Source organism: Mustela lutreola, chromosome 15, assembly GCF_030435805.1.
Source record: "Mustela lutreola isolate mMusLut2 chromosome 15, mMusLut2.pri, whole genome shotgun sequence".
Taxonomy (NCBI): domain Eukaryota; kingdom Metazoa; phylum Chordata; class Mammalia; order Carnivora; family Mustelidae; genus Mustela; species Mustela lutreola.
The window spans coordinates 42528560-42553231 of NC_081304.1; the positions used below are offsets into that span (position 1 = coordinate 42528560).

The window sequence follows — 24672 nt, forward strand, 5'->3', positions numbered from 1 at the left end:
TGCAGAAGAATAAAACCGGAAAGGGATTAAATACTATCTTTGTTAATCTCATTTCCAGATGCATAGAGAGGAGCGGTGATTCGCCTAGTTCTCATAGTGAATTTATGGCAGACCTATGAATGAAATAGATTTGATTCCCAGGCCAGGACACTTTCCACTACACCAGGTTAACTGTCTGCGAGGAGTTGTTGCTGCTTCTTCTTTTGGGATAGTAAGGAGGATGAGTTAGATACGGTGGGGATGTCAGCGTGTGGTCTTGGGTTTCCGTTTTTCTGACTTTTCTGATGATCCTCTTGGTGCTTAGGAAGAATGATAAGGTCATGGGTGTGTGTGTGTGTGTGTGTGTGTGTGAGAGAGAGAGAGAGAGAGAGAGAGAGAGATTGATTAGCTGCTTTCTGCCCTCTACCAGCCTCAGCACACAAGAAATCCTTGTGGTTATAGATCAGAGAGGTGGACTTCAGAGAGAGTAGGGCTGAGCTAGTTATATGAAAGTGGCCAGACCTCTTCTAGTCTGAGGTTTTGTTTCATGCCATGGGTCCTCAGAAGTTGGGAGCATATGTGCCCTCCTTCCCTGGCTTCTTACTGCTCAGGACCCAGCTGTGCTGCTGTGTCAGCCTGAAAGCATTATGGGGCAGATAAATAGTCCATTGGCCTATGCCCAATGAGAAAGGCTTTGCTTTGATCAACGTCATCATTTGCAGTGGAGAACAGGAACAGCTGTTGGGCTAACCAGGGAAATAATACTTGGCTCTGTTGACAAGTGCCAGGGGGAACTAATCACTCTACACACCTTCTTCTTAGAACTTGGAGGGGGAGGTCAGCCCAGTGGTTGGAAGTTGGTACCACCTTGGAGAGCTCCAGTCCTGGTTATTCAAGGGGGGTTGAGGGGAGCTAGCAGGTGGGATACAGATGTCTTCTGAAGTGACCTCTTGTGGCTAGTCTAGGGACTGCACTCTGCATGGACGAGTTTCTCAGGCCTGCAAGGTGGCCTGTGGTAGAGCCAGAAGGTGGCCAGCCATGAGTGACCGGGACTTCTCTGCTGGAAGACTGTGGAAGTAGAACGTGCTGGTGGCTGTCATTATTTCCTTCAGGGATTTTGTTTTCTGGCCTCGGAGTGTCCATAACTCCAATGCCTGTCTCTTGCTCTTACTCTGGAGAGCAGCCATGCATAGTGCACCTCTAAGCACAGATGTGCGTGCTGGGGACCAAAACTGAGCTAACACTTTCAACTCAGGAGGTGCTTGGGAGACATAGGGAAGGGGCATTAGGGCTGCAAGTGACCAAACATGGCAAACTTAAGCAGGTCCTTTCCAGCCAACTTCTTTCTGGAGCCCATGGAGAGGGCTTTTGCTAAAATAGGAGCCAGGTCCCTACCCTAAGCTGCGTTGCCCCTCCTCCTGATAGTCTGGATATTCCCAGAGGCCAGGACGGACTGGAGCCTCACGTTTTAGGAGTTCAGACTCTGATTTTTTTTTTTTTTTTTTTTTTTTTTTTTTTAAAGATTTTATTTATTTATTTGACAGAGAGAAATCACAAGTAGACGGAGAGGCAGGCAGAGAGAGAGAGAGGGAAGCAGGCTCCCTGCTGAGCAGAGAGCCCGATGTGGGACTCGATCCCAGGACCCCGAGATCATGACCCGAGCCGAAGGCAGCGGCCCAACCCACTGAGCCACCCAGGCGCCCCCAGACTCTGATTTTTATTCCAATTTCCTAACCCTTGCTAGCTGGGACGAAGGGGAAGGAGAGAGGTGTTAGGCTTCCTGGGCCTTGTCAACAATACAGTGGTATTGAGGAGGGGTTTGGGAGTGTGTTGGCCTGTAGTACTGGACCTAGCAAAGAGAAAGAAAGGAAGCATTGGGGTAGGTGAGCAGTTGGGTTCCTGGGCTTCCACACCCCTGTGGGCCAGCCACTGGGGTCTCTTACTTCACCTGCCGTCTGTTGCATTGACCTTGTTGGGACAGTGGTCCCTGAAGTATCTGCATGTAACTTGTTTTGGATGAAATGTGGGAGTGATCAGTTGGTGGGTCCATCATGCCTTCTGAAGTTCCCATGGCACTTATTTCCCACCTCCCTTCCCTCCAAGAAAGCACCATCTACCTGGCCATTACTTTTTTTTTTTTTTTTTTTTTTCCAAAACACTGTTTTAATAAGGAAACAACAGAAATAGAAGATTGTTCTCTGGCTGGAGCCCAGACCCCATATAATACATTACATGTACAAAGTGGCCTGTAGCCAACTCCTGGGTCTCTCTCTGGGTCTCTAACCCCCTGTTCCATGCCAAATTCCTGGGCCCTTGGACCTCAGCTCCTCTCCAGAATATGCCTGCCCGCTCCCCTTATCCTAAAACCCAGTGGCCAGGAAGGGAGACTGTGAGTGGCTGGGGTTGGGGGAGGGACTAATGGGAAAGAAAATGTTTGTAAAGCCAGATCGACATCAGGGGAAGGTCTCCCTCTCACTGGCATGTAGGGCTGCCTGGGAAGCAGTGGGGTGTCCTGCTTTGGTGTGGAGCATGAGTGCCTAGGGAAGCCCAACCTGAGCTTGGGATGGGGTCCCTAAACCCCTTAGGGTCCCTTAGAATTATTGCCTCCAGGAAGCAGAACTGTCCATTCCTAGGGCCTTAGAGAAGGACTAGAGACCTCCCCGAGAGGCTGATGTCAGCGTGCCAGGACTCCCCAGAGGTCACGGTTGACAGCAGATTTGGCCACTGGTGATGGCCCCATGAGGAACACCCTGGAGCAATTTCCACCACCATCGAGTTCACCCTGCTGCAGGGTGCCACATGCCAGGCTGGATGGTGGTCAACCTGGAGAGAGGTGCTCTTCCTCTGCTTGTGAATTCCAGGCTAGAGGTCCAGGTCATGAAGAAGGGTCAGGAGAATGCTGGTTCTTGATACATGTACTCCAGCTCTGCTCTGCCCAGAGGAAGATGCCGCTTGACTTGAACCCAAGCAAAGGCCCTGTGTGGGCAGTGGTACCAAGAAAATAGGCCCTGGTGGGCATTGCAGGTGGGGAAGGGCACAGCTTCTTGAGGGACTGGTGAAATCTCTTCCCAGATGGTATGTACAGGAAGTGTAGGGACAGCAGGAAGCTGGAAACTCTGCTGCTGGGCTGTGATGCTGGGCTGAGCTGGCCTCTCCAAAGCTGCCCCCACCTAGATGGAGACTTCATATTCTTTCGTCTCCTGCAAAGTAAAGAGACTGCTGGGAGTTGGAAACTTGTATAAGGTTTGCTAGCCCATAATCCGCTTCCCAAGGAAAAGGGGAAGAGTGAGAGGGCTTGGAGGGACTCTCAGGGGTACCCACCCAAGAGAGCATAGAATTAGGGCCTGGATAGGGTGCAAAGAATGGCATGGGTACTTACTCCAATCTCGTAAGTTGGATTGTCAAATGCTGACTCCACAGTAATGCGGTCGTAGGGACGGGGTCGCGTCCGGGGCAGCCGCAGGGGGCTTTTCCCTTGGAGCCTGTGGGACGGAGATGCCTGTGAGTCAAAAATGCTGGGCAGAAGTGAGTTGGGTATGTAGGGCAGGAAGGGAAACCAGACTCACCTAGAGAAGTAGAGATACACACCTCCCACCAAGAGCACCATCACCACCAGGGGCAAGAAAATGGCAGCTGCAATGTGGGCGGCATCCAGGGAGCTGGAGGGAGCAGGTGCCTTGGCAACTGAAAACACAGTGGGTGGGATTGGGGCAGAAGTTCCTGTGACCCAGAGCCCATATCTGTCCTCACCTCTGGCCAGGAGAATCCAGGGACCAGCTCCCTGTAGCTAGCTGGGGGCAGTGAAGGGAAATTTTGCTTTGCTGGTCCCAGACCTCTCTCTTTCTCTGCCCTCCCTTCTGGGGGAACCCATGGCCTGGGAGCTGTGAGAGCCAGGGGCAGAGAGACTATTTCCCTGACCCTCAAGGGGGGGGCTCACCATCCAGGCTGCGGCCGCTGTAGAACCCATCCAGAGAGGCTGGAACAAGAGGGGAGGGCCAAGGGCAAAGGTAAGACCAATGGGCCAAACCACTAAGGTAGGGAGTAGACTGATCATGGCAAGGATTTGTCCAAGGAGAGCCCACACTAGCATTGTCTTGTCACCAGGTCAGAAGGATCTTGCAGAGACTGGAGAGACTAAGGGTAACATGAAGGGGGCTGTGGACAGGTCGTTCAACACTTGGCATCTTTGCTAAATTCTCTGCTAGAACAGCCCTGTGGGACGGGCAGGAGTTTTGGCTTTTTTATTTTTATTTTTTTTTTTAGGATTTTTAAAATTTATTTGAGAGAGAGAGCATGAGCAGGAGGAGCAGAGGGAAAGGGAGAGGGAATTGTAAGCAGACCTCACACTGAGCTCAGAGCCTGACGCAGGGCACCATCCCACAGCCCTAAGATCACAACCCATGTGAAAACCAAGAGTCAGACACTCAACCGACTGTGCCACCCAGGTGCCCCGGGGCAGACAGGAGTTCTGAGGGTGGCAGAATACTCACCAGCCCTACAGATGGGTGGGGGGTCACTCCAATGGGAAGGGTGCCCGGGCACACACTTGATGCTGGCCTGGCCCTTCAGCACATAGCCAGGGGCACATGAGAAGTGGACAGTAGCCCCTGCTGGGTGAAGCCGCTTCTCAGGACTGTGGGCACCATTCTCAGGGGCGCTGAGGCCATGGCATGGCTTGAGCTGTTCCACTGCAAAGCAGGCAGAGCCCAGTGAGGGTGCCAGGTCCCGAGCCCCCAGAGGTGGCATCTTTCCTACGAAATGATTCCCCTCTTCCCCATTCAACACTTACGGAGACACTTGGGGGCCCGGTCGCTCCACTTGGGGCTGCTGGCCTGACGGTCGTGGCACGTGAGGATGGGACTACCGGTCAGTACAAAACCCTGGTCACAGATATACTGCACGGTGGCCCCCACAGGAAATTTGGAGCTAGATACGAGGCGTCGGCTGTGCTCCACATCCCCAGGGTCATGGCAGGAAGTCACTATAGGGAGAGGGTCATGGGGGAAAGTAGCCCAGGTAGAACTCAGCAAAGGCCAGTCCACCCTGGCTTTGCTCCAGGCCAGCCCATTATCTTCTTGTCACATGGCGCTGCTGCCTATTTCTCTGTCCCTGCCATTTGGCTGGGGTGCCTCCCTCCTTTGTCCCCTTCCTACCCACTAGAGTCAACAAACACTGGCTATCTACCAGGAAGGAAATATTTGAAAGGCTTGGCGGTAACCCTTTGAAAAGGTATCGTCCCATATCACAGGGTAGGCAACAGAGGCTACAAGAGGTGGAGGAAATTCAAGGGCACTAGCTGGTAACAGCCGAAGTCAGGTTCAGGATCAAGGAGAGAGGCTAGTGTCTTGCACTGAGGAGGGGACCGTTGGGAACAGGTACTCACCTCTCTGACAGGAAGGCAGGTCCTCGCTCCAGGTTAGGTCCCACTGGCACATAAGGACACTAGATCCTACCACCTGGTAGCCAGGGTAGCACTGGTAAGTGACAACTGTACCATGTACCAGCTCAGGCTGAGACGGGCTCTTCCAGCCATTGGGGATCTCTGGCAGCTCTGGACATGTGTCATTGCGGGGCACCTCTGGGGGACACAGAGGCAGCAAGATATAGGCCCTCAGCGAGCACTGAAATAACTGTGATTACTTTCCCAACTGCGAGGGCACCCCACTTCCTGCCGGTTCGGCCTGGGCCTCGCCTGGCCTGGACAGGCATAGCAACGCATTCCTTCCTGCCCAGGGGCCCCTCCTGGCCTGTCCCCGACATCATTCGGTTTCTGAGCTTCGTGGATTATCATTTTGGCTTTGGCTTTACTTTAAAAAGCACATTGGCCGGTTCCCCGGTCCCGAGATGGGGGCTGGGGAGGGTGGGGAAATTGTCACTTCTGTTCAAGATGGTCAGAAGGTAGAAACAAACCCCTTTCCTTAGTTTGTCACATTTGTGACAAAGGTCTTCCTGCTGTCTACCCAAATCTCTTCAGTGGAAGGCTCCCTATCACAGGGCCCCGAGGGACGATGCAGAATTAGACTAGCTTCCTTCAGGGGCTGGGATGCCTGGAGCTTTTCCCAGCTTTCCCTTGTCGGATAAGAGAACCAAGGCTCATTGCCCTGGTCTCTCCAACTTGCAGTTTAGGATCCATATTCGGGCCTCCCCTCTCCCCTGACTCCCCCAAGGACAACAAGCTCACCAAAGAAGTGGATGACAAAGCCCTGTTGGTAGCCCAGCACCGAGGCCCCGGGGTCTGACTGGAACTGTATGGTGACGTCGGCCATGGAGGTAAAGAGCTTGAAGTGGCCACGGGGCCCTGAGTACTGGCCCAGGACCCGGGCCGTCAGGTCGTCCCCATCATAGAAGGTAAGCACGTCACCAGGGCCTATGCGCAGCCTGTGGAGGAGGACTGTCAGGGAGGGTTGGCCTGGGGACTCCAGGTTGGGCTGGGGCCACAGATGGCCCCAGAGCCCAGGAGCTGGCTCGGCCTCACCCAGCGGGCACTCACACTCGGACGTCCAGCAGGACGCGCTTGTCCTCCTCCACGTGCACACCCCAGATGCAGTCTTGCCCGCGGCTATAAGGCTCCGGCCAGTTGGGGGAGAGCACCACACCAGCTGAGTCTGTGATCTCCCCACTGCACACAGCTGGAAGGCAGGGGAGGCCCCAGAGGTGTGTCCCTTCTGCATTCACCACCCCCCCGCCCCCTGTGCTATGTTCTCGGGCTGCCACCTGCCCACAAGAGTGCTGACCCATGGCCAGGAGCCCCCACCTCCTCCTTGCGTTGGGGGTGAGCTTGAATCTCACAAGTCACAGGGCCCCTATGGCCCCGGGCTCTGCCGTTGGCTCTGGTCCCCCACCTTGCTTCCTGCCCCCAGGGCAGGCCCATCCACAGGTACCTACTGACCTCGGCAGGCTGGTTCTGTCTCGTTCCACTGCGGGTCGTGGGGGTCAATGCACTCGATGATGATAGAGCCCTGCTCCAGAGTGTAGCCAGGGTCACAGCTGAACTCCACGGTGGTGCCCACAGGGTAAGAGGGGGCGCTGCTGCTGAAGTTGCCGTATTTGACAAAAGGTTCATAGCAGTGGCCCTGCTGGAAGGCTACAAACCACGGACCGGCACAGCTTAGCCTCAGCCAGGCCAAATGGGGGGTGGGGGGAGCAGGTGTCCTTCTGTCTCCCGCCCCAAGGTCTTTATCTTCCCGACCACAGTCCTAGGCTTGCAGCAGAGAAAGGATGCCCAGAGCACCATACCCTATCATGTGCAGGAGACAGGCTTGATCACCGTTGTATTCCTAGCACCTAGTTTTGTGCTCCATACACACGAGGCACTCAATAAATGGTTTTTAAATTAATTAATGCATGCATGCAGGAGCGATTCTAGAATATCTCTTGCAGCAATTGTCCTTCTCTATAGGTTAGGGCCTTTTTTGCTCTTCAAACTCTAAAGGATTCATTCTCTCGGACTAGAGGGCCTGGGTCCAGGTGAGAGTCTCCTGCAAGAATGGGGTGGGAATCCCTAAGGACTCGGGGAGGGGCACCTAAGTGCTAGGTGAGCAGGGGCTGAGTTGGAAGGAATGATGATGGAATGGAGGCAGGGGCGTGGTGTGAGAGGAGAGGACCTAGGAGCCCTAGGAGAGGCCTAGGCTCCAGCCCTTCAGCCCTGCGGGCCCCCTGCAGGCTCACCCTCATAGCGCAGGGCCATGCCGGCAGCTGCCCCGCTGCTGTCAGTGCTGAGCTCCACGAAGAAGTGCCGGCCGGAACTGAGCAGTCCCTCGATGGGCAGGTACTCTACCTCGTAGGAGTCATACACTGGAGGGGCCTCCACGTTGTCTCCATTGCGGATGATGAGTCTGGGTCAGGAGAGCAGGAGGGGCACGGCTGGTCCCACTGTCCCGGCTGGGGTGTGGCCCGGACTTCTGTTCTGTCCCCACAGCAGGAATGCTGGCTGGCCTGGTGCTCCCAACCCCCCACAGCTCCCCTCACCTGTCGTCATCCTCTGCCAGGGAAACCTTCTCAAAGTGTAAGTGCAGCCTCTGGCCTTCTGGGGCCTCAAGCAGCCAGTGGCAGGTGAGATTGTTGCTGTAGTTGCCCGGGAAGCCCGGGGAGACAATACGGCCAGTGGTGGCATTGCGGGTCACTCCACCGCAGGCGGCTGTGAGACAGGGCCAGGACTGTGGGCTGGATTCTGGATGGCCTACCAGACCTGCCAGCCCACCCCGGCTCTTGTGCCCTCTGCACCTGTGGTTCTGGAGGTCCATCCTTGGCCTCCATGACCCTTCAGCCCGAGACAGCCTGGTTTCTAGAATCCTAACCTTCCACACCTCTGGGATTATTCATGTGCAGCTCCATTGACAGTGGTAGATCTAGCCATGTGGCCCTGGGGAAGTCACTTTCCCTCTCTGCTGACTCCCCTGGGACACCTTCCCTCACTCCTTCCAGGAAGCCCTTTAAAGGCCTTCACACCGGGGCTCCAACCTTCTTGGATATATCTGCCTCTTCTAGCTCATGCCACTTTCCTGCAACTAGTTATTGCTTGGATATGTCCCTTCATTAGGACCCCCTCGGGCAGGGGCGAGGTCTTTTCAGGCCAGGAAGAGTTGGTATTCAGTGTCTGTTGAATAAAATGAGTGAGTGGGGGTAAAGAAGAGGGCAGGACCCGCTCTGGCCTGACAAACATCTGGTATCCCTACCATCTACCTCCAGATGTTGCGCCCTCAGCGGACACTGCTGGCCAGAACCTGGCCTTATCTACTTTCAGAGATAGCCTCACTATCACCATTGTTTCTGGGCTGACCCCTCTGGCCTGGGACTGTCCTTTTTCAAGGGGAAGCTGAGTAGCCCACCCAGCCCCATCACCGAAGACTTCTGGGTTATGTGGCCACAAGTAATTGAGTGGGGCCAGAGAAGGGGTTTCAAAGGCAAGAGGAGTCCAGGAAGCACTTTCCTCTCCTGGGCACTCAGCTCTGGACCCTGCCTGCTCTGAGACCAGGCTGTCCTGGCCAAGACACAACACCCTTGTCTCTAGATATTTAAGATGGCAGAATATTTTAACTTCATAAAGTTCTTGGGGAGGGGCTTGTGGTGAGTTTCTTCTCCACTTCCCTGCAGAGAGGGCAAGACCCATCTTTCTGCCTGGGCTCAGAACAGAACTGCCCCGCGAATGTGATCATGCCCACCTTCACTTGAATTTGTCTGTGGTTCCCCCAGGTCATCCAAGCTCAAGGTGGCCTTTAAGCCCTTTACGAAGCTGGCCTTCTGACTCGGCTTCAGCCCCATCCCGCATGCACTCTTCAGGCGCACCTTGTCATGTCCTCACTGTAGCATGCTTTGTGCTTTCCACACCTTTGCATGTTCCGTCCCAAGAATCCACTCCACTTCCCTGAGCTAACATTCTTGTCCTTCCATGCTTTCTCCCTGGGAAGCTCTCTTTGCCTTCTTCTTCATTTTGGAGCAGCTCTCCCTCCCTTGGATCCCAACCATGCCCTGAATTCACCCCATCCCAGTACGGTTTGCACAGAATCTGCTGCATGCTGGTTTCCCCACTGGCCAGAGAGTTGCCGGAGAGCAGAGACCACATCTGGCTTATTCACCTCTGCTTGTTCCCGGCACCCAGGAAGAGTTTATAAAATGACATAAAGGAGGCGCCTGGGTGGCTCAGTGGGTTAAAGCCTCTGCCTTCAGCTCTGGTCATGATCCCAGGGTCCTGGGATCAAGCCCCAGATGGGGTTCTCTGCTCGGCAGGGAACCTGCTTCCCCCTCTCTCTCTGCCTGCCTCTCTGCCTCCTACTTGTGATCTCTGTCTGTCAAATAAATAAAATCTTTTTGGAAAATAAAATGACATAAGGTTTAAGAACCTGAGCTATTAAAAAAGAAAGAGAAGAGAAAAGATGTCCAAGCACCACCCTCCTTACTCCTCTGCCTTTTACACTGCTGATTAAATGCTCCATCTTCCTTCTGCCAAGAAGCCCCTCTCCCTTGGCAACAACCTCAGAATTATTCATTGTCCAGGCCCAGAACCTGGGAGAAAGTCTCCTTTCACTTGTCCTGCTTTGCTCGACAGTGTCTCTGGGACCTCTTCCCTCCTCTCTATTCCCAAAGTCACTGTCAAGTTTGGAGCCTCTTGCCTGCCTGGCCTCCTGGCCTCTGGATACCACCTAGCTGGCTCTCCTGCAGAATTGTTCTGAGCTCCTCCCTGGCTGATTTCTGAGCCCCAAACACTGCCTCACCTTGTTGCCTCTGTGCTAAGTGCCTGTACTCTTGTCTATTCACACAATTAATATGTGTAATTTGCATAATATGTGTCCATATTTTAATGGTCAAACCTTCAGGGGTACCTGGGGGGTTTAGTCGGTTAAGTGTCTGCCTTCGGGTCAGGTGATGATCCCAGGGTCCTGAGACTGAGCCCCATATCAGGCCTCCTTGCTCAGTGGGAAGCCTGCTTCTCCCACTCCCTCTGCCTGCCACTCTCCCTGCCTGTGCTTGCTCTTGCTCTCTCTCTCTCTCTGTCAAATAAATAAATCTTAAAAAAAAAGTCAAGCTTTCAATGTCAATTCCCCCAAGATGCCTCCCAAATACCCATCCAAGAACCATTGCTTCCTCCCTGCCCACGTCATTGGTGTTTTTTTATGATTCTTCATTGGTGTTTTTTACTGCCTGCTTTGGAAATTGGTGATCCATGTGCTTCCTTCTTCTTCCATTTCCCAGAATTGTGGACCCTTTGAGGGCATGGTTTCCATTTAATTCAGTTCTGTATACCCGTAGTGCCTGGATATAGGAAGTGCTCAATATAGGGTTTGGATAAATGCTACAGAGGTATGTGACCATTTTCTGGCTTCCTTTCAGAGAGTAAATGAAGATTCCAGACAGCAATGTAGAGCAGGGATAAGCACCACCTCCCCTTACTCCTCTGTTTAGCCCTGAGTCCCCTGGAGCCACTTACCAATGCAGACAGGCTCCTGGAAATCCCAGAAGGGCTGGGTGGCATTGAGACAGGTGAGAAGCCTGGCACCCTTCAGCTGGTAGCCAGTGGCACAGCGGAAGCGGGCGCTACCTCCTGGGTGGAGGCTGGTGACGGTCACGGCTCCATAAGCAGGACGCCGGGGAAAGTGGCAGCTCAGGAGGTAGGCTGCAGAGAGAAATTGGGTGACATTGTGTGTGTGTGTGTGTGTGTGTGTGTGTTTGTGCGCGCGTGTGCACTAAGGGGCTGAGTCATAGTCAGGACAAAAGAGGTCTGCCACAGCCTGCCTGGAGGTGTCACTCGGGACCGGAAGAAGCATCGGGAATTCCAGGAAAGACTCTGGTCCCCACCCCAGAAGGGGCCAGAGATATTTCCAGCATCCTGGGCTGGTGAGTGGAGCAAGTGCAGAGCTGGAAGTTAAGAGGCTTGAGTCCTGGTCCAAGCTTCCTGACGCTTTTGGCCAGTTTTTCAGCCTTTCTGTGTCCCAGTTTCCCACTTGTTAAATGAGGTTCAAAATGCCAGGCTACCTACAGGGTTATTAAGAGAATAAAGGGGATAGGATTTTATTCAGCTTTGGCGTCCCTGGAATCCAGCTGAGAGCACATCTTTAAGAAAGGTTTATTGAATGACTTCTAGATGGGAAAGCACTTGAAACAGTAAGTCTATCCTCATGTAAAGTATTGATGCTATTTTTCCTGTAGGGGACGGATATGAATTACAGCTAGAACGACTGAAGTCAGACAGTAAAAGCTTTCCCAGTGTTCACTGGCAAGGACTGTGGACTCCTTTTAAAAACAGGATGGGGCAAGGGTGGGGAGGCAGGGCACGCCTGCCTTGAAAGTTGGGGGAAAGACAAGTTGCCTGGGAAAGCTTGGTAACTTTTGGAATTGTGATACCAAGTATGACCGAATGGTGGCAGCAAATCCTACAAAACAACCTGGCAAGTCCCAGACCGGTGCCAAGCCAGGGAGATAGCTAAAAATGAGGGTTAGGGCTTGTGTCCCACAGGGGGAAAGAAGGCTGGAGGAGGTCAAGGAGAGAGGCCGAGTGAAGGCGTGGGCTACAGAGTCTGAAAACCCGTGGGGGTAGTAAGAGGGATAGGGATTGTCTAGACTGAGGATCTTGGGGTGGAGGGGCCCGCCCTTACTGATGGCACTAGGTGGATGGAAAGAGAGGTCCAGGCAGTTCTAGAGGTCCTCGGCTAGCCTCCGTGTGGTTTGTGTAAATAGACAAAGGGGCCGCCTCTGGGCAGAACAGGATCCAGAAATGAGTTCCATGATTTTTACCCATCCTGGCTCTACAGTCACTGGGCTTAGGAAAAGGGAAAGGATGATTCTTATTCTTCCCTCTCTCATAGCCAATGAGTGGTTCTTTGTGATTGACAGGGATGAAAGGGTAACGTTTAGGGAGTGGGTTCTGGGGTCTGACTGCCTGGGTTTAAAGAATACAAGCTCCCTTACTTGCTGTGCCACCTTGGGCAAGTTACCTAACTTCTCTGTGCCTCCATTTCCCTGTTGAGCACCCCCTCCCCTTCCAGTACTGCATCCAGACTTGTTACATGAGAGGTTAACTGAGAGGACATATGCATAATTCCTGGCACAGAACAAATACCAAATGTCCCAGCCCGCTGTTATTGTTCGGAATCTCAATTAACAAAAGCACCTCACATCTGCAGGCACCTTCCAGCTTCTAAAATGCCTTCACACTTCTACAGTATGCTTGGGAGGAAGGAAGGCAAAGTATGTATTATTAACACATTTCCCAATAAGGAAAACTGAGGTTCAGAGAGACTGGGGGAATTGCCCTGATCACATAGCCAGTAAGTGGTGGAGAAGGCATTTGAAGCTCCTGGCTCTAGAGCTTTCCATCTCCCGTCTCCCACCTGCTTCCCCTGGTGAAGTAAAAACCAGGGCTCAGGATTCTGAGGAACCCATGAGTGATAGACAAGATTGCCCTGGGTAGTTGGTGAGGGTAACCCCTCACAATGACCTGAGGAGAGACCCCTGGCTAGAATGGGATGCGGAGAAGAGTGTGGGGCACTCCCAACCAGAGTGCAGGGAGTGGGGGGTGATACCCAGACAGCTCCCGGTCATGAGTCAGATGTCCTTATATCTTCCCTGTGGGTCCTTATCGCAACCCTGGAAAGAGCGGTCTCCCATTTCACAAATTAGGAAACTGGGCTGGGAAGAGGTGAGAGCAGGAGGCTGGGGGCAGATGAGGAAGCCCCCAGACTCCATAGTGGCCACTTCCCAGGAGGAGCTTCCTCCTGTTGCCATGACTACCGTTCCCAGGGAGCCTGGATGACGGCAATCTGTTGAGCTATTTTCTCCCGGCGTCTGTTTCTGGGGCCAAGTCCAGTGCCAGGAATGCTCAGGAGGGAGGAGGGGATGCCTGGCAGGGCCCTCTGCTTCCTCACCCTGCCTGGGGCTGTGGGAGGGGAGTCGGAGCCTGATTCTACAGATGAAGCCCTTGTGGGGGCCCTTCCTTGTGATCTCCAACATTATCTTGGATAGCTCCGGCAGTGCTGTGGGTACTAGTCCCCTCGCCCCCTCTTCTGGCACCCTCTTTCTCCAGCCCAGGGAGACACGCGTGTGAGCACATGCTCCTCCTGTTCCCATCTCTGGGATCAGGGCTAATTACAGCCTATAATTAGGGGAATTACACTCATTAAGGAAAGAGCTGATCATTGACAAAAACTGGGCCGAGGAGGGAGGGCTTCTGGGAGCTGAGCAGAAGGCAGGACTGGGCCAGCTCTCCCAGCCCCTCCTTGGGGTCTGTACCCTTTGCCGGGCCTCCAGCTCACTGTCTTTCAGCCACCTTTGTCTGGCCCAACAGAGAGAATGTCCGGGGTTTTGTGCAAAGGAATTTGCGGCAAGAGAGGTTACCATGCCGTGAAATTATGCCCGCTGCTGGGGAGGATTGATGAGCTATTAGGGAGGCTGGCCGGGCCGCCTAGATGCTCACCCTTGTCTCAGCTGGCCCCCTGCCTCTGCCAAGCCCTGCTGGCCATTCCTGATGCCAGCACCAGACTGCTCTCCCAGTTTGGGCGGAGAGGCTAGCGAGGGGTGAGTGCATCTTAGGTGGGTTCTAAGCATTTCCCTCTCCAGCGCCCCGTCTTCCTCCCCCTCGGGGCTGTGGACCCAGCAGGGCTGCAGAATCGGTCCCTGACAACGCAGGGCAATGCCATAATCGCTCACACCAATTATTTCCCCGTTAGCACTCCCCAGCCTGAACTGGTGAGTTACCCTGTCAAGAAGACTTTGCCTGGGGGAAGGGGTATCAGGAGAGATGCTGATGGGAAAGGGGCAGAGGCAAGCCCCTTTTCCTCCCGTTCCCATCCTGCCAGTTCTTTAACCCTTGTTTCTGGTTCCTTCATGGAACACGCTAAGTTCATGGAACGGGCTAAGTGCTAAGCATTTGCCATGAACCCTTTTGTTTAATCCTCCTTGTGACTTTATGGAATAGGCATGTTGGTCACATGTACAGCAGAGGAAAGGAAGGGTTAGAGAGGTCAAATGACCTGTCCAAGGTCAGCAGCCAATGGGAAGAGGATTTAGACACAGATCTGCCCATCTCTTGAGTCTGTGATTTTTCCCATTTTATCTGGCCACTCCCCTATTTCCAGAGGTTTTCTGAGCTGACTGGGGCATGAGCCAGGTCTAGAGTGGATGAGGTGGTTCAGGAAAGCCACGTTGGTTGCTAAGAACCTCCAGAAGGTCACATCAAGCCCCTTTGACCTTGACCCCCTTGCATTTGGGAGGTAGGCCTTCTATTGTTATTGCCTATTTCAGTGTCTACCTCCTCTAGAGATTCGGAACTCCTTGAGGTCAAGGAATGCCTCAAGGCCCTCAAAGATCCTTGACATTGTCATTGTCCAGCACAGCCTGGCGAAGAGCAAAGAGCGGATAGCTAGGAAGAGTTTACCGAATGAATAAGTGAGTGAATGAGTAAGTGGAAATGGGCCCCCTGGGACTACAGGGTTCTGTGTCAGGCCCCCTTCACAACCAGATTTCTACAAGGTAGTAGGTGGCAGAGGGAAGGTTCTGGAAGTGTCAGGTGTGCAATAATCACCTTTAGTTGTACAGAGCGTCACAGGGCACCTGCGCCTGTCCCGCTGACTCCCCACACCCATATCTATAATGGCACCAGAGATCCCCAGGAGGACACCCAGTCTGGGCTGGTTCTTCCCCCAGCTGCCCAGGCCTACCTTGGTAGTGGAAATGGAAGGTGCCAGGCCCAGCAGGTGGTGGGAGGCTCTGGAACCTCAGTGCTGCTTGGTGGGTGGGGCTACGGATGACTTGCCCCTTCAGTAGGAAAGACTGGTTGGCCAGGGGCAGTGGGTCAGGCCCCCCCAGGCCCTCCACAGTCACCGTCTCCCCCTCTCGGAGGCTGATGTTCTGGACCTGTCATGGGATAGACAGTGCAAAGCGGAGCAGTCAGCCTTCTTCCTGCTGACGGAGCCCTGCTGCCCACAGACTCCTAGGGGCCCCAGACACAGCCAATCCTCAGCGTCACTTGGCCACTGGAGCCCCCAGGCCCTGAGCTGGGCACTTGAGCGCAGGAGGGGCTCATTTCACCTTCCCGATAACCCTGGGAGAGGGGATCTGAAGTTCATATCCAAGGTCACACAGGGATGATTAGCAGAACTGGAATTTGTAGGCTTGTCTTTCTGTCTCCAAAACTTTTCAGTGACACTAGAACACCAGCTGCTTCCCGTCCCTTCACTACTTCTCAGGGCTCAGTTTTCCCATCTGCAAAGTGGGGACGGAGTAGGTGTGTTGAGCTAGAGGGTGTCCAAGGGCCTGACCAGCCCTTTGAGGTCTTTTTTTTTTTTTTTTTTTTAAAGATTTTATTTATTTGACAGAGAGAGAGAGAGATCACAAGTAGGCAGAGAGGTAGGCCAGGGTGGGGGTGGAAGAAGGCTCCCTGCTGAGCAGGGAGCCCGATGCCACCGCTGGGCTCCATCCCAGGATCCTGGGATCATGACCTGAGCCGAAGGCAGAGGCTTTAACCCACTGAGCCACCCAGGTGCCCCTTTGTGAGGTCTTTTAAGCATCAGACCCATGTACTCACTTTCCCTGGATGCCCCCTGTTGGATGTCTCCCAGGCACCCCACCCCCAGCCTGCCTCACACTGAGCTACCCTCTTCCTTCTCCCCTCCACCCGCCGCCCTGTTCCCCTCCACCAGCAGCTTCCCTCTCCATCCATCCCATGCCCAAGTTTGAAACTGACATCTTGCCTCCTCCCTTATTCCCCACAGCCAATCAGTCATTCCCTCCGATCTATTGGACCCAGATCTTTTTATTATTCTTCATCCCTCCTGCCACTCCCAGCTCCTGGCTACTTTGGTTCACTTGGAGCCCCAGCAGTCTCCCAGCCGGCCTCCCTGCCTCCAGGGCTTCACCACTCCTCCCTCCTCATCAGTACTTTCGGAACTGCAGCCCGTGAATAGCCCCAACCTGTGGCCAGCCATCGGAACAGAGTGCTTCCTTGATGAAATCTTTTGGTGGCGCTCCACAAAGCCCCCACTACCTGGCCCTCAAGGCCCTGCCCAGCTTGGCTTCAGCTGACCTGATTGCTCAGCCAGCCTCTCTTGCACACACTGCAGCCTTCTCTCCCCTCCACTCCCCTGGGTATTTGCGTATGCAAGGAATACCCTCTCCTCCTGCCTTCCAGGTGAAGCTGGTCATTCTTTCCCATCTCAGGACCCTCACCCTCTGCCTACCAAGCCTGGCCAATCAATTCTTTTGCCTCAAGCCCTCCCTACTCGTCCTCTCTGCATTTCTCCATTAAAGCCCAGGGCAAAAAAATAAAAATAAAAATAAAAATAAAGCCCAGGGCAAGATCTGGGGTCACAACACCCTCTTCAGTGGTGAGTTGCAAAAAAGACGCAGTTGCAATCAAGATGGAGACAGTGAATGTGTGGACCCCCTGGAAGTACCTTCTTCGCCCGATTCCTGTGGGCTGAGAAGTGCAAGGATGGATGCTGAGCTCAGGCAGATCGGAGGAGAGAGCCGAGCTCTGGACCCCTGAGACTCTAGGTGCTGACAATGCAGACAACTGAGGTGCCCTGGGGACTTCTCTGCCTGCCCGGGAGAAAAGACCCTGTGGGTTTTTGGGGCCCCAAAGACAGCTCATGGCAGGGCAGCAGTGTTGGCTCTCTACAAGGAGCTTCCCTTCCAGGGGACATTCTGGGGGAGGCTGCCTGACCATCTGCCGGGGACATTCCTTGGGGAATTCCTGCCGCCCGGCAGAGGCTGGATGAGGTCCCTTCAAACTTGGAGATTCTATGATTCTAGAGTTGGGCAAACAAGACTCACACACGTGGAATCTGTAATTATTGAGAGATGCTAGGCAGCATATAATTCTGCCTTAAGTGGCACTGAATGCATGTGGCAGGGATCCTCTGGTGGGGGGGAGGGGTTGCAGGCTCGAGGAGAGTGTAGAGCAGGTGGATCTCAGAGGACCTTGGGGGGCTGGACCTGGGGGGAGGAGGGGAAGGGAGGGAGGACATCCCTGCAGGGAAATCACTAAAGAAACAAAAGCAGAGAAGCAGAGATGAGTTTAGCCTTGTGTCTCATTGCTGTAAACATCCTTTGACCTAGAGCTTCCAGCTCTCGACCCTGCCACTCCCCACCAGTAGTGAAAACATGGCAAAAACAATTAGTATTCATGGAGCACCTGTCAGGTGCCAAGCCTTGTTCTGTTCACAGGCATGATTTCCTTGCCCCCACACTTCTATAAGGCTCGTGGTGAAATCCCCACAAGTCAACAGAGGCTCAGAGAGGCTAAGGAACTTGCAAAAGGTCGCCAAGGTGTTGAGTAGAAGAATCTTGCCTTGTTGGAGGCAACCCCTTCCCTCCCAAACTCCTGCCACAGTCACCTGCAGACAGACATCCAGATGTCCAGATGCTTGTTCCCAGGCCCCAGGCCCATCAGCTTTAGCGCTGGCGTTTGGGCCAGACTGAGCTTTTTCCAAGATGTTAAGATTTATGTTTCTATCAGCTATCCTAGCTATCCTTCCACACAACACCCCTCCCCCCATCACCCAGAACCCTGTAAGGCTGGGAAAACTGGGAGCTGAGGCTTATGGCCCCCTCCAGCCAGCCTGGCTTCCAGCCCAGCCATGGTGAGGGCTACCTCAAGACCATGGGATGGAATGGACTTGGACTACCCCGGGGCTCACTTCCTGAAGGCCTCCTGTTCTCAGCTAGAGGCTGTTTGAGTGGCTCTGCTCCCCTTGGTTCCGAGCACCCACTTCCAGGCCTGCCGCAGTGGCTGCAATGTAATTTGTCACTTTTTCGAGGGCCAGGCCTGACAGGGGCCAGACAGGGCTGAGTGTTGGACAAGGAGGGTGATAGAGTCTTGATGCAATTTGCAGGCATCGGAAGAGCTTGGGAGACCGATTGAAATGTCAGCTCTGCTCACAAGGGCCTTCTTCCCACACCCCCTAGCCTGTGACAAGGGGTGAGGAGGAGGGAGCTGGGGGCTGGGTAGGGGGAAGGAGCAGAGGGAGGTGAGGACAATTCTGACAGGACCTAGGGCTGTCTTGCACTGCCTGGCTTCCTGCTGCCCCTGAAGTCAGTACAAGGAAGGACGTGGGGTGGGGGGAGGGGACACCACTCCTTCCTAAACTCCCAGGAGGCAGGGAGGATTTAGGTTGCCCTCTGCTGGCCCCCCCAGATCATCAGGCTTGACTGGCTTGTCTGTCCCCATTGAAGCCACCAGTCAGGTTTCCAGAACATGCCCTAATGGTGTGACTCATAGGTGGGACAGTGCCACAATTCCCCCCAGTAAAAACCCTGCACAGGCCAAGGACAAGCTCAAGGGTGACTCTGGTGTGTGAGCCCCTCCCCCAGAAGATGGCCACAGGCCCTGCTCCCCTACGCTCTTCTGGTCACCAGCACCCACGTGTGTACTCTGACACAAGCCCGGTTGCACACATGCAGCTCCCTCAAACACATGGCAGGGCACACGTGCGCCCTCGTTCCCATGTGCTCCCCCACATACAAGCCCCTCCTCACATGTGCATGCTCCACAAAATCCATGTGCTCCCCCAACTCTACGTGCTCCCCCACACCCACGTGCTCCCCCACTCCCCACAGCAGGAGAGGCACAACTTTTCCCAGGAGACCCTTTGTCGTTTCAAAGCTTTCACACCCTTTATCCTTTCCTGTATCACAAAATCTCAAGGAGGGAATCCGAGCAGATTTTATTTACTTCTGCTCTATAGACAAGGGCACCTCGCAATCAGAAAAGTGCAGAGTTCCTCTTTGTGTCATACCATACACCCAAAGCAAAGTCAGGATTCTGGACTGGGACCCCCCGATTCCTGGCCTAGGGCTTTGTCTTCATGCATAGCCTCCTAGGCCCTTCCCCAGACTGGAAGAATTCCAGGTGGCGTCTTACAGGCGCAGGCAGGGAGGAGCTGAGGAAAGGGATGCACCCCCATGCACCCCCTGTTCGGCTTAACCATGCCTGGGCCAATCTCCTAGGCCAGGGGAAGAACAGGGGCTCTTGAGTCCTGAAATAGCTTCCAGCTCTATCACTGACTAGCTGAAAGGTCCTTGGGGGAAGTTACATGACCTTCCTGAACCCCAGTTTTCATGTGTGGAACGGGATGGTTGTACCTACTTGATAAGGTTGTAAGGATTAAGTGAGATCCCACCTGTAAGGGGCTGAGCACTGCCGAGGGGTCCTCTTCCCCTTTTTGGGGGGGATCTGGGCTCTACCTTGGTGAGACTAATGCTTTTGATGTGATGGTAGCTGGCCGTCAACCCACCACAGCCCCAGCTCTTCTAGGGCTCTGCCTCCGGGATACTGTCCATGGGAGCCACCCTCTCTCTGGACCAGGTTCTACAGCTGCTAGGAAAAGGAAGCAGGGTCAAGAGCTTGAAAGACCACGGCCCGGTTGGCCTAGAAGGGGGCTTCCTGAACCCAGGAGAGGGAACATGCTCAGATGGACTGGCTGGGAGCACCTTTCAGCATCATCTGATTCATCTTCTTTTATAGAGAAGCAAACAGTTCCAGGGAAGGCTGGGGGCTTTGCTGGTCACCAAGGGACGGGCTGCCGAGGCTGGAACCCCAGTCCCACATGACAGCCTCTGTGCCTGTCCACAAACCCTTATGGGACAGAGTCTGCTTTAGGGATGGGGAGAGGGGTCTAAATGCATGGGGCCAGACCTGCCTGCACCTCCCTAATTCCTCTCAGACGAGCCTTCCAGAAGCTGGAAAAGAGGAGGTTGCCCAGAAATCTCACCCCATGGACCCACCACCCTATTGGTGTCCCTATCAGGCCTGGTCCTGGAGTTCTGGCTATCAAAGTGGCAGCTGGCCTGGCGTGGAAGAGCTATGTTCCAATGGGGCCACCTGGGGCACAAGGGTGGGGATAATGGGCAGCTGTGCCCAGGCTCCAGATGGTACAGAGAGCAGTCAAGCCAAGATGGAGACTGGCAGTGAGAAGGCTCTTGAAATGCCAAGTGCAATGAGATGCACATGCCAGGCCCATTTGAAAGGCCTGGAGCCCTCAGGGGAGACCGGCTGCCTGGAGAAGGGATGGCATCCACACGGGCCCAGGGTCTGGTGTCCAGCCATCCTGAAGGGACTTCTCAAGAGAGCCTAGCGCAGTGCCTGACCCCAGCTGAAAGAGGTAAACCTCCTCTGTTTACGGAGGACCTGAGGTGGCCTCCTCCCTCTGGGCAGCTCAGACCCTCGGCCACAGTGCACAGATCAGTGCAGCGGCCTGAAGGGAGGTGGGGGCAGGGGATAAAGCAGGTTATGAGGGGCTGGAGTCCAAGATATGGAGAGCATGGGAGTTTGGAGTTCTGGAAGCCCTGAGCCTGTTCCTCATGAAAAGAGGCCCCAGACTTTATCCAGAGCTATGGTCACATGGCAGGGGCCCAGCATGGTGTCAGGGATGTGAGCTGTGGGTCCTTCACATGCTTCTCTCCTCCCATGGTTTCTCCCACCCACCCCTGCCTGGATTCCATCCCTTCCACCTGCCCTGAACCGTACCTGTGAACTCGAGGAGGGGCAGGCCAGGGCTCACCCACATTGGAGGGAAGCCACAAGTCTTTCCCCAAGTCTGAAGAGGCCACGGCCACCTTCTCAGTCTTCCAGCCACCTCACCCATTCCATTCCCCACTGCCCAGGGAGACCAGCACTGTTTTCAGGCCTAGCCTCTGGCAGGAGGGCGATCTGGAAGCACCTAAGTTCACCTCTTGCTCGCATGCAATGAAAGTCACCTGTCCCATGCAGTCCTGGGAACCATCAACAGCCAGACCACCTTAGCCATGGCTTCCTGATCCTGGTGTGTCAGCTGACCTCTCCTCTGTCAGGTCCCAGAGCGGCTATCACGGCCTCCGGAAGGCCTTCTCTGACCCTCCAGGCTGAAAAGTGTGCCGTATCCCTGCATTCCTGCCATGCTCCTGCTTCCCACTCCATCCCAATGGTGCCGAGCCTTCTCCGGTCAGTGCTTCCGATTTCCATCTCCCCCAGGAACTGTGTCCAGCGCCCCCTCACACAGCCTGCCACGTGATAATTTCTCCACTTATGTTTGTAGAGCAAAGTCATTCATCAAACAAAAAAATGTGAGTTAATGGCTCACTGAGTGACCTTAGGGATTGCCTTTCCTTGCTGGCCTCAGTTTCCCCAACTCTCCATTGGTACCGGTCTGCAGGATCAGTAATTAATTCTTCTGGTCCCCAGGAGATCTGGGTGGTGTGGCTGGGAGGCCCAGGAGGAGCAGAGGTTCCAGATCTGGCCCCCGAAGGAGATGAACCGTAACCTTTGCTTCAGCACTGGCTGATGCTGTCCCTTCTCCCCCTCCCCACCCCCCGGGACTTCCTGCCATGGTCTCAGACTCTTAATTCTGGCCATCAGGGCCAACTGGATCCCTCAAGGACTCTGCCCCACGGTGGTGGGGTGGAGGGCGGTGCCAGCGTCTGGCTGCCACATTTGCAGACCGCCATCCCGGGCTGTGACAGGTCTTCATCTCAGGGTTGCCTGGTAACAGCTTTTGCATTCTGATGGGAAAAAAAAAATGTGGCAGCCCCAGACGACAACAGACATAGGGCTTATGGTGGGGGGCAAGGGTGGGGCTCATGCCCGGGGCCAGGGCTGGAGCCCACAGAGCCAGCATCTTGCCCCTTTGTGGAGAGGACCTAGACCGGGCCCAGCCTGGCTCAGGGGGCTTCAGTGGGAATGGCAGCCTTGGGGGGCAGGTGATGCCAGCTCAGGCTGGCAGGAGGGCCCTCAGCCTGGCATCTGCCCCTTCCCACCCCCTTCCCCACACCTGCAGCTGGTGCCTTCTACCCGGTGAGCCACAGCCGGTGCCACCTCTCATTAGGTGATGATTTTACATTAATTACCTTAATTAAGCGGCACTGAGTGCTAATGGCTTGGGGGGGGTGGCGGAGGCTCCTAATTACCCTCCCTGTCAGCCCAGAGCGAGGGGCCCAGGGCTTGGCAGAGCAGGAGCAAACAGTCACAGAGAGAAGGGGAGGGGCCCACTGGTGGGGGGAGAGGGTTCCCCTTCCTCTGGTCCTGACTCAGAGACCTGCCCTTGACATCCCCAGGACAGGCGTAGCTGGCTCCAGGCTCAGATCCAGGGGTTTAGGGATGGGTGGGGAGCATAGGGACGGGTAGGGAGCAGGCTGAGAGCTAGGAGCGGCCAGCACTGCCCTGTTTCCCAGACTCCTCCTCTGCCCTCTTCCCTCTGTTCTCAGTCACTTGCCTGATACTCTCAGCTGGGCCGAATGCCCGCCTCTACCTCCATTCTCTCTCCATACTCAGGCCACTGTTACCTCTTTCCTTCCTTCCTCCAACCATCTGTGCATTCATTCAGCCAGTCCACGGAGACCCCATTCTGGGCCCCCACTCAGGGTACTCCTCAAGGAGCCCACAGTCTGGCTGGGGATGTGGCCAGCTATTAACAGACTCATAAGATGGGGCATCAGGAGATAAGTCCCTGAGAAAGTGACACCGAGAGTGAGTCCCAGAAAGGGATAAGAGGATGACACTTCTGGGCAGAGGGACCAGCATGTATCATTGGGGCTTGTGGGGAAAGCAACCTTGGCCCATCCAGCTAGCTGGTCAATGCAAAGGGTCAGGGAGACAATGAGGGAGGGAGTGGTTGGACATGGGCTGGAGGGACTGGCCTCCATTCAGAGGCCTCTGGGGAGGTGTGGAGGGGAGGACTGTCTTCATATGGGAAAATGACTGCAGTGGAGGGGCGCCTGGCTGGCTCAGTCTATAGAACATGCGACTCTTGATCTTGCGGTCATGAGTTCAAGTGCCACGTTGGGCTGAAGAGCTTAATTATATAATTAAAAAAAAAAAAGATAATAAAAGAAAAGTGACTACAGTGGAGGGGAAGGACAGTGGGGGCAGGCAAGAGTGGGGTGACCAGTGAGGCAGCCACTGCTTCACCTGGGGGAGGGATGATGGAGGCTGGACCACATGGTGGTGGTGGGATGGACGGGAGAAGCCGGCAGATCTGAGTTTTGGGGAACGTCATGATAGAATGGAGACACCAGTTGATGGGACTCAGGGAAGAGGAAGAAAGAGGGGCCAAGCTGGCCTCGCCTCCAGGCACCATCCACATTGCATGGTGGCGGCCCTGCTCCCTGTTTCTGAAGGGTTGGGGTGTCCATCTCTGAGGTCAGGAGTGGTGTTTGGCAAGCAGGTTTAGGGGAGCAAAAGGGAAGAGTTAGCTTTGAGGCTCGTGGAGGTGGAAGAGCCTATGGGACATCCAGGAGGACCGGCAGGCTCAGGGTTGAGGAGCAAGAGAGAGTCTTAATCCCAAGGGAAGGATGAGATGGCCCAGGGAGGCAGCCGGAAGGAAGCTGGGGCTGTGGGTCTGACTTGCCCACCAGATGGTTCTCTCTGATGGTGTGCCATGTCTATCTTCCCCAGCTCTGCACCCCAGGAGCCAGCACTGGGCCTGGCCCAGAGGAGCTGCTCAGGGAGTATTTGCTGAAGGAATTATTGAGTGCGTAAGTCAGTCAATGAGGCCCCCTGGCTCTTTCAGGCCCAACCATGGAGCCCTACATTCATGCTCCCCCAACCACATAAATTCAGACCCTCACACACTCCTCTGCTCATCCAAGAGTTAAGCCCCTCCTTAAACTCTCCTTAGCTCCTGATGAAGCCCTTGGGAACAGAAGCTCTTCCCTCTCTAGAGCACAGGGCAGAAGCTGACCAAGTTTTAGGCCCAGCCCCAGCTCTAGGCCAACCATGCCGCTGAGCATCCTCACCTCGGCCAGTGGCCAGCACGTTTCTGGAAAAATAACACACTAGTCCCAGCTTTGTCCCGGTGGGAGCCAGGTTGCTTACCTTGATTTCTACACCGTAGCCGGGGTAGACGGAAATGTAGTAGAAACAGTCCAGGCCGACATCTGTAGGTGAGCTGGGGGCCGTGGGGGAGTCCAGAGAGCCCTCCGGGCCTGAGAAATTCCAGCTACAAGGGCCTGGGAGGCAGGAGGAAACACAAGGCTAAGCCCAGCTCTGAGGGTGTTGGTTCAACTAAAACTGACCACTGTGTGTGTGTGTGTGTGTGTGTGTGTGTGTGTGTGTGTGTGTATGGTGAAGCCCAGCTCTTGGGGCACCTATTTCCCTGTTGAAAGAAGGGGACCACCTTTGAGCACCTACTAGGTGCAATTTTATCTCAGTTGTCACAGTGGCTCAATGAGGTAGGTCTTATCACCGTTTTACAGATGAGTCTCAGCGAAGTTCAGCAAAATTCCTAGGGT

General features: G+C 54.6%; 1 protein-coding gene across 4 annotated transcripts in view; it reads right to left on the reverse strand.

Annotated features, from left to right (window-relative positions):
- Positions 1 to 2126: 2126 nt before the first annotated feature.
- SEZ6 (seizure related 6 homolog) overlaps positions 2127 to 24672 on the reverse strand; it is a 44665-nt gene continuing 22119 nt past the window's right edge. Inside the window, exons 3-17 of one of the 4 annotated variants that reach the window (XM_059149309.1) lie at positions 24257 to 24390; positions 15129 to 15324; positions 10904 to 11089; positions 7948 to 8116; positions 7648 to 7814; positions 6869 to 7063; positions 6470 to 6608; positions 6161 to 6357; positions 5363 to 5557; positions 4769 to 4960; positions 4470 to 4667; positions 3917 to 3955; positions 3546 to 3663; positions 3359 to 3461; positions 2127 to 3179 (exon numbers count right to left, since the gene is read on the reverse strand). In XM_059149309.1, coding sequence (XP_059005292.1) covers positions 3150 to 3179; positions 3359 to 3461; positions 3546 to 3663; positions 3917 to 3955; positions 4470 to 4667; positions 4769 to 4960; positions 5363 to 5557; positions 6161 to 6357; positions 6470 to 6608; positions 6869 to 7063; positions 7648 to 7814; positions 7948 to 8116; positions 10904 to 11089; positions 15129 to 15324; positions 24257 to 24390 — 2258 coding nt within the window. In that variant the 3' untranslated portion in view covers positions 2127 to 3149. Of the gene's footprint in view, positions 3196 to 3358; positions 3462 to 3545; positions 3664 to 3916; positions 3956 to 4469; positions 4668 to 4768; positions 4961 to 5362; positions 5558 to 6160; positions 6358 to 6469; positions 6609 to 6868; positions 7064 to 7647; positions 7815 to 7947; positions 8117 to 10903; positions 11090 to 15128; positions 15325 to 24256; positions 24391 to 24672 lie in introns of all 4 variants that reach the window. The other 3 variants (XM_059149308.1, XM_059149311.1, XM_059149310.1) reach the window with 3 other exon arrangements.